Source organism: Nothoprocta perdicaria, unplaced genomic scaffold, assembly GCF_003342845.1.
Source record: "Nothoprocta perdicaria isolate Ctin4 unplaced genomic scaffold, notPer1 scaffold_291, whole genome shotgun sequence".
Taxonomy (NCBI): domain Eukaryota; kingdom Metazoa; phylum Chordata; class Aves; order Tinamiformes; family Tinamidae; genus Nothoprocta; species Nothoprocta perdicaria.
Genome location: NW_020455523.1, coordinates 349,497 through 358,729, shown reverse-complemented (window position 1 = coordinate 358,729; position 9,233 = coordinate 349,497). Strand labels below are relative to the sequence as shown.

The 9,233-nt window shown below is 43.0% G+C and overlaps 1 protein-coding gene across 1 annotated transcript in view; it reads left to right on the top strand.

The window, feature by feature from the left end:
• Positions 1–258: 258 nt before the first annotated feature.
• Positions 259–9,233, top strand: part of UNC5C (unc-5 netrin receptor C) — a 59,649-nt gene continuing 50,674 nt past the window's right edge. The window contains exons 1-3 of the mRNA XM_026041760.1: positions 259–268; positions 3,056–3,121; positions 3,293–3,514. Of these exons, the coding sequence (XP_025897545.1) occupies positions 259–268; positions 3,056–3,121; positions 3,293–3,514 (298 nt within the window). The remainder of the gene's footprint in view (positions 269–3,055; positions 3,122–3,292; positions 3,515–9,233) is intronic.

Below are 9,233 nucleotides of genomic sequence, written 5' to 3'. Positions count from 1 at the left end.
CTGGGAGGGGATCCCGTCGCGAGTGGGCGTCCGAAGGGAGAAGAGGCTCCTGGMGCCTCCCTTGTCCTTGGCAGGTTGCGCTCGGGCTCGCGCGCGTTTGCTCCTCTCCGCCTTTGAGAGGAAACGTGGCCTTAATTTGCAGGCCGGCGGCACGAGCTCTGCTGCTGAGGCTGCCCCTCATCTGAGTCGTGGCAGCTTTCTAGTTAGCGGCAGTGCCCGGAGCTCTCGCTTGTGCCGCTGCTTAGTGAGGCAACGCCTATGTACACAGGTACAACAGCAAAAATTCCAGCAAAATTAATAAACTGCTGAGCAACGCAAAGCTCTTGCTAAGCTGAATATGATGCAGGCTGAGATTTCAGAGGAGCCTCCTGCCTTCTCCTCAGTTCCAGCTATCCGCCTTGGTAGTGGTGGGAGGTGATGGATCTCTTCTCTGCAAGGGGGCACAATGGGCAGTGTGGTCTTGGCTGGATGCTCTGCCCACTCTGCTGCTCTGAGATGGCAAAAGAGAAGGTGACTGATGGTGCTCAGGACACTCTCTTCACTTTACATTTCATTTATATTTACATTTCTTGCATATGGAACCTGCAGTCGGATGGAGTTTCCCTTCAGGCCATGGGAAGTTTCTGGGTACAGAATTTGAAATATCATGTCTACACCAGCAATTACTGCCTTGGATTAGCAATATGATAAGGAAATATCTCCATTTCAGGGGCTGGCAGGAGTCATTTTGAAGATACATATTTTCTCTTTGGTTTTGGTTTGCCCCTGATCTGACTGCTGATGAAATTACCAGTGGGCTCAGGAGAAGCAGAAACTTTTAATTATAATAATGAACTAAATGAACTGGTCGAAGATGCATTTTTTTTTTTTCCCGGGCAATAATATATAACTTGCAAGTTGCTCAGTAAAGCTGGTGCATCTCATTTAGGGTAATGAAAAAGAGAGTTTTCTCTCTTTGGGTCTGTCAATCCCTTTGAGAAGAATTTGCTTCAGGTCCCACGCAAAGAGCTGATGATCCAATTTATTACGATATAAGCAATAATAGTTTAAGTCTTGCAGTTTGGAAATATAGTGAGTGATAAGCTGGGCTGATGAGAGTTAAAACTTGATATCTGGTAATAAAACTACTGATCTAGAGATGCATAGATTGGTGTATGGAGCACAATGTTTTCCTGCCACAGATTAGAGCTCGGATACTTGTTCATAAAAAGTGAAGTATACCATAAAATCTCCCTTTGCACTTGTTGTGCATGGAGAGCTATGATCCACACTGCTTTACAAACAGAAGCATGAAAATAATAAGGGCCTTTCTTGAAATCAGAAGAGTTTTGACTTGGGGAAATATTTCTTTTGCTTTAAGTGAAAATTAAGCTGTAATTATTACACGTTATACCCATACTGTGTTTTACCAGTGCTAGTTTCAGTGACTCTGTTGCTGTTTCCGTAGGGTTTGTGTTTGACTTACATTTAGAAAAGAATGCAGAAGTGGGATGCTACAGAAGACAAGTACGAGAGCGTGTCTAAATTCAAGCCAGCACCTAAAATAGAAGATCCAAATTAAATTTTTTAGATTAAAATGGCTTTTGTAAATCTATTTTCCTAATATGAATGAATTGCATGAGTGAAACTGGTTTAGCAGTATCATTAATCAAGCCTTTTGTCTTGCTAATACAGATCAGTCAATAACAACAGATGGGCTGTACACTTTATTATGTGAAAATAAAGATGAATGGGGCATATTGTAGAAGTAAACTTGCAGTTCAAAGTTTTGGGGGAAAAAAAAAGGGGATTTGCTTCAACAGGGAAGCAGCGTGCGGGCTTCACGTTGGGGTTTGTGTCTGAGCAGGGTGGTAAGGAAATCATTTATTATAGATGCAGGAGTAACCTCTAGAAAAGCTAAGTCTGAGCTGCTCCCACCTCAGTGGTGCATGCTGCTAAATTTTATGTGCATATATCTAGATATATATGTGTAGAATACGTTTCTTACTGTAGCCGATAAGGAAGCTGGTTTACAGCAGGCCACTCAATACCTACCTTGTGGAGAAGCAGCTATAGCCTAGCTGAAAAGTGAGATTATACTGCAGTGTACCGGGCCATGCTGTGAATCCACTTAAACATAAAAACAGTATTTAAACATTGCAGACCTTTGGGAGGGAAACCCAAAGCCCACACATGCTCTTGGGGTTGATTAACCAGCACTGAGGAAATAATGAGGGAAAAAACACCTTTTTTTTTTGTCTTTTCTGCAGCTCGCTGATCCCTCCTTTTGGACTTTTTAGTTATGTCTTTGATGAGATACAGTTAATTGGTCCGGCGGTGTTGGCGTCGCCTTTGATAACACGCCGAGATCTATCGGTGAAAATAAATACATTTGTTCTTCCAGTCACCAGGAATTAGTGAAGCAATGCTGCTTTAATTATAAAACATATGTGTGCTTTGTTAGTTTCCATCTGCCAGCTTGCTGATTTGCAATCAAATGACCAGAAGAAAAAGCTACGTCCTGTGGCAATGCAGGGGAAATGATTCATTCCTAATGTTTCTGGGCTGAGGATGTGTGTGCAGCAGCAGCAGCCCCTGTGCGAGCAGCCCAGGAGAAAGGGGAGCAGAGGGAAGATGTCCTTGTGGAGAAAGGGTGTGAGTGAAAGGCCTCTTGCTTTAATTCAAGTRTGTCCTGTTGTCATAGATCCACACTTCGGTGCGGACTCATCTTCCTCTTTTGTGAAACTGGGGAGGAGAATGGAGCAGGAAATACCGAATGGAAATGGGACTTCCCACAAAAGGAGGCTGGTGTGGTCAGAATGTAAAGAATGAGGATCTAGTCCACCTAGATGCTCTCCATGATCACATTGAGTTTGCAAGGCTTTTCTCTCCTCCTTTTCTGTGGCGAGAATGAAGAGGAAACCACAGGAAAGAAGGAAGGAGGAAAAGTGGTTTAGAGCATTGAGGTGGCYCCGATCAGCTGGAGAAGGCAGTTGAAACATTGCTGTATGTCCCCATTTTTCCCTCTGCACGGCAAATATCAGGGCCTGTGTGGCCCGTTCTTCTCTCCCTGCAGCAGCCGACCCGGGTGTAGCGAGAGCCAAGAAGGGAGCCGCTTCCAGCTGCCTCTTCACCGAGCCTGGTGAGAACCAGGCGACCGGCCTCGCGCGGTGCTTTCAACCTGGTGTTCGGGGCTGTTTTATCCATCCTCAGCGCCGTCCGTCACTGTGGGTAACAATAACCGCTTCGGAGGCGGAGAAAACCAGGCTGAATTGTGGTTGTTTCATTTGTCCTCTCTGTCTTGTTTTTACAGATGATGATTTTTTCCATGAGCTTCCGGAAACTTTTCCGTCTGATCCTCCCGAGCCCTTGCCCCACTTCCTCATTGAGCCAGAAGAAGCCTACATTGTGAAGAACAAGCCCGTGAACCTGTACTGCAAAGCGAGCCCTGCCACGCAGATCTACTTCAAGTGCAACAGCGAATGGGTCCACCAGAAGGACCACGTGGTGGATGAGAGAGTAGACGAAACCTCCGGTGAGTTTGTATTTTATCTTGAGAGGAAGGAGAGGGAGCAAGTTAAGATGTAGATGTATCCTGCTCAGTCTGAGGCAAAGCCATGTTTCCAAAACGTAAAGCCAGGCACAAAAGAAGAGAGGCACTTGGCCAAGTCACCTCCTTGTTCAATTCTCCTGGGTCACCTGTGTTGTAGTCACCAAGGAAAGAACACGTTTTCACCAAAGTGTTGATGAGCGTTTGGGTTTTTCTTGGAATGTGGTCTCCTGGAGAGCTTAGGAAAAGGAGGAGAAATTTAATCAGCTTCCAGCAAGAAAGCTCCTGGGGACACAGCCTAGAACAGGGCATTGATCTGCAGCAAGCCAGTGCCCATACTCCATTATACTCCTTCTCCTGCTCCACGGTATGCATAAGAAGAACTGCTACCTTAGGTTAGCTGGGAATTGAAGGAAAAAAAGCCAAGAACCCCATCCTTCCTCAGGCAATATCAGAAACCTCACTGACATTCAGGACATTCAAATAGGAGCCTCATAGTACCAAAAAAAAAAAAAAAAAAAAAAGAGTGAAAACTTGAGCTGTAAACAAGTCTGTGTCAAAGATTGTTCCATTTGGGGAAGACTGGTAATCAATAGAGTTTGTGACACGGAAGGAGAGAAATAAGACTTAGTGCTGTCTTGAGGGCTGTGAAAAATAACTGGCTATCAAGGAAGAAGGTAACTTTCGTTTGGGAATTGCACCACCACTTGGTCTAATTACTTAGAAAAATAACTCCACCAGATGTCTTGGAAGTCTCTTGTGAACTGGGTTTTATTTGTTTCAGCTCATTTATTTGCACAGAGATCAAAAGCCCAAGCTTTTAATGGTGCTGTGGTGCTAKCAGCTTGAGCAAAAAGGAAGGTGGGTTTAGCGAGGGAAGGCTGTAGAATGAAAAATATGTATTAAACTTTGGGTCTGTTTATTTGTTAGTAAGAACAGGTTATTCCAGCAGGTTCACTGCAGCAAAATGACTAGAAAGAGAAAAGCTGGTTACTTAACACGTCTTCTATTTTTTTTTCCACCTGTGGGAGTCCACTGGGCTGAATAAGGACAAGCAGGAGAGCAGCTATCACTCACCTATTAATTCTTTAAGCTTTTATTGACATCAGCATTCAGAGACTGAATTGTGCCTTCTGTACAGCACAGCCAAAGGCAACTCTAAAATGAAGGGTCTGATTCTTCTGAGTGACCCTAGAGGAAATAGAAAAGTATTTCCATTGAACTCAGCAGTTCTGTGTTGAAACAGGTGAGGGAAGAATAAGATTGGAAATTATTGTTTTCAGGCTTTTGTTTTTTGTGAGAAGACAGATTAGCATTTCATGTAAACAATGAAGAAAAGTAGGCTTAGCTTTCTTATTGCGGCAGCAGCAATTCAAGACCTTTAGGAAACCTGTTGTGAATTATGTGCCTCAAAAATAACACCCTGACAACAAGTTATTGTCCGTCTTGGTTGACCCAGTTACAACACAGAACTGCTGAATTAAGCACTGCTCTTATATGAAAAGAAAATGGTTGAAAGTGCTGCAAACTTGTAAAGTAACTTAACTGCTAGAAATTCAAAACAGGATGAATATATAGCCTGATATTAGTATGTCAAGTGCAATTGGTGCAATCATGCCAGGTAAGATGAAACATGGAGAAAAAAACCCCATTATATTAATTCCCCCAGAAGTGTAATGATAACAAAAGAAAGACTCTCTGGAAATACCTAAGATTAATGCATTCTGTAAGCTTCAGTGTAGGAGGAAAGTTACGCTGTTAAGAAAAATACCAAATTAGTAAAAAGCTTGAGTCAAAATATGAGTAGTAGGTTACATCGCTGAGTTCTCATGTTAACACCCTTTCTCTGGGGCACAGTTTATAGGGCTCAGAAAAACTCTTGTGGTCACTATATTTTTTGATACAAGTGTAGAGTTCTCTGCAATGCAAGCTTTTTTTCCCCCTCCTCGAGAGATCCCATTTTCGAAGAGCTTCATGATGCCACAAACCAAATTACAGCAGGAGCCCAGTCTTGAAAAGAGATCCATCTGAACGTATTAGATGGTGAATGTGTTTTAAATAATAAACAGGAGCAACTACATCTAAACAAAACCCATCTCCAGCTAGAGGTGAAGTTAATCTCCTGGACTTCTAGGAGGGGAAGGGAGTCTGTGCCAAAAGCACATCAGATTATTAGCCTAAGAGCCACACAAACCTGCCGACCTTCCCCTCTCCTGCCCTCAGGTAGAAAAGCAAGAGAAAGGAGAATAAGACAAATAGATTAAAAGACATAAGAGAAAAGAAGTAAAATATCACCTATGCATTTGTTTCTGCAGCACTGGCTGCAGGAAAAGGAAGAGGGCTGGAATGCAGAGGTGATGCTAGAGCTGCTACTGCCTCTTGGGATGGTAAATGATGCATGAAGGAGAGAAGTAGGTTTGGGCCTGCAAAGGATGATGTGTTCATGGACTCTGGGCCTGGGGAGACACTGACCGTGAGTGAAATTTATGTAAAACTAATGAATTCCTCTCATAAGGCAAATTTATTACTGTCACTGACAAAACCAGAGGTGAGGGCACAGCAGTGTCACAGAAGGCAGAATGGGAGTGCAATGTGACTGTTGTTTAAGTAGGCTGCTAAGTAGAAATATTGCATCTATTAATAAGGCTAATTTTATGAGGGGGGAAATATATTTGTATATTTTGCCTATACAAAAATATATACCTTTAGAGAGATTTATTTTTTTGTTTGTAATAAGAAAACCTTGGGCTTGGTTACAAACAAGGGTTCCATGTATACACTCCTTTGCACTATGGGGTATTTTTAAGCAGTGGGTAAAGCACTGCACAGGGTCTCAGTGGGAGCTGCTCCCTTCTGGTTGGAGAGGATGAGAACAGTAACAGTGACAGGGTGTTTTAGTACCTCTTTGTTTAGTTAAATTAGCCTGAGAAGAGCCTCTTCCAAAAACTCCAAGCATGGCACTTGAGAAAACAGAAGCTCTGTCTATGAGAACATTTAAGTCTGTTTTTTAATCTCCAGAGCCAATGGAGTTTTTCTTCTTTGTGAAAAAGTTAAGTATTTTCATGACAAAGTCCAAATGGGTGCTGTGAAAATCTTTAGAGGGCATTTTTGGCAGCTTCATTTTCTAGGTACATGAAGTACAAGGCAGGGCATGGTCTGTTTTATGTTTTTACTGAAATATTTTCCCATTATCATGGAAAAATATATGTAAGGAATATGAACACTGGTTTTAAAAAGCAAAGATGAAAGTTGTTTTGAAGGAACACATTTGATTTTATGACTGCCTGTCATAAAAGATAACAGCACAGAAAGTAAAAGGGGCCCTGCAGAACTGATGCTTTTTGGACCAAGTAAATTCCATTGCCACAGAGCAGGAAGCTTAAGAGCATCAATAGTTATTAGAGCAATTTGTGCACATTTTCCAAATTACTGTGTCTCTGAAAATGACTGTAGCAAGAGGTTCTATTTTGCATATGTGCTTTTTATGGAGAAATGTTTTTGACAGGAAAAAAAAAAGCATTTCTGCAGACGTATAGAAGGCAGTCTTGCACCCCATACATTTGTGTGCAGAAGGATTTAATGCAGCTAAATAGGAACCAGCTTCCTATTGCAGGTGACACACAACAGAAAAATCAGGACTATAGGGGTCATGGTTTTTTTCTTTTCYATTTGAATATGCATTGTAATAGTTTCGCCTCTAGTGGCTATTAAGGTGGAATGATCTATAGGCCCCTTCTTGCCCTCTGCAATGCCAGTGACATGCTCTTCTTCCCTCTCTCCTTAAAGCAAGGAGAAAACAACATTTGCAGCTACTGTAAGTGCTAATTTAATAGACATATTGGGCAATAGAGCCAGTGTTATTGTTCGCCTGCCCTTTTGCATCTTCTTTTGCTTGGACGTGTGGGGAAAGGAGGGCTCGGGAATCTGCTTATGACCTCCTTGCTGTTCCCAAAAAGCAATGAGGTCTCGTGACATCCCAGCCAACGCGAAATGGATGTTATGAATGCTTATTAAATAGAGAGTTTATGGGAACATTGGTGTGGAAATGCTCATTTTGGAAGCCCAGGTGTGGAACTTGGGAAGGGCCCCGATAAGCCCAGCTCTGTGAGAAGGCAGCAGCCGGGCACTGCTCCGCTCGCTCTCTGCGACCCACACATGTTCCTTCCTCACTTCTCCTTTCCCTCACCGCATCTTCCCTTACCCTCCTTTCCCCTAGCAGTGGCCTGCTGCAGCCTCCTAATTCTCTCTGTTATTTTTCAAGAGCCTGAAAGACAGGGAAAAAGGCTATTTTTTTCCTGACAAATATGGCCAATTTCCCCCATTAGCTTCACTGAGGAGATGCCAAGTGGTGCTAAGTGCTGCAGTTCTACTTCAGCCTGCAATATTTTGGCTCTCTAGGGTAGAATACCTTGGGATTATGTTAGTAAGGGGAGCCGCATATCATAAATAAGAATTGTTTTCATTCCCCTGTTGTCACAAGTCATCTTATTTTTCGTTTATCATTGGATCAAATCCATTACAAGCACGAAGCACCCTGATTCGAAGTAATTATTTCTCAGCAATATATTGCTGGTTTTTAGCTGTGCTCCTTCAGTGCTCACCCGTAATCCGACTCACTTCAAGGRAATTTAAAAATGCGTCCGTGTATCTTTTCCCAAACGTTCCTGTTAATAGTTTTGAGATGCGGGTTAGAATTGGTACTGCAGTTCATTTTTTTGCAGTAATTCAAAGCGTGCCCCCTCTTTGGAAGGATAAGTGGAACAAGTTTATATATTGCAGATGGGGATGAATGGAGCCAGGCAACTCCATTTCTCCAAAGAACTGGAGCTCTCTGGGGAAGCAGTGCATGTTTCCTCACATAAAAAATGTGTGTACAAACTCATTTTTTTCCTCCTGTTTGACATTTAGGCTACTAGTATTTTAGATGTTGCTCAGGCTGCCTTTTGCCCAGTGTGCCTCATGAGCACCTCTGCTGGGTGTCGGCACCCAGCACCCTTACAAGAAAAGGTCTCTCTCTCTCCTCAGTTATTGGAGGTCCTCAGCAGATGCAAACCAAGGGGGTACCCAGCAGCAAAGCTGCTGCAGATGCTTTTGCAAGAAGTTGTTTCCACTTTTGAGTAATCAGTATATTCCGGTAAAGGGTGTAGTATAATCTGATAGGGATTGATGGACACACTCACACCCCCTCAGAAGTCACCCTCATCTGGAATTGTGGTTGTTTTGGTAGAGGTAAGGAAGGAAATCAGCTTCTGCTTCAAGCAACTTGAAACTGTATTCATATAAAAAATAAGGACACTGGGCCAGGTTGGTCTTTTCTGAGGAAAAACATCTTGCAGGCAGAGCAAACCCACCATCCCAACGCAGGGAAGGTTCTGTTCTTGCCTAGTATGTGAGAAGGCCCAGTGGGCCTGGCCTATAATTCCCAACCCTGTGCTTCCTGAGACCAGTCCTTGGGAAGGATCTTTTTCCTGTTCCAGATTTCCTATGTGCAGATCACCACATATCTTTGTTCAGACCACTCTGCTTCCCTCTTATTTGCTTGTTTTGGAGACCAGTAGATAAAAGCTTTAGGGTATTCACTTCTTACTGCAGAATTAACTTGCTATCTGCAGCTGTTCCCCTGAATGTCCCGGAGGTTTCCTGTGGGCTTTTCAGAGAACAAGCCTGAGAGAGCAAATAAAGTTGTTCAGAATAACAGAAAGAG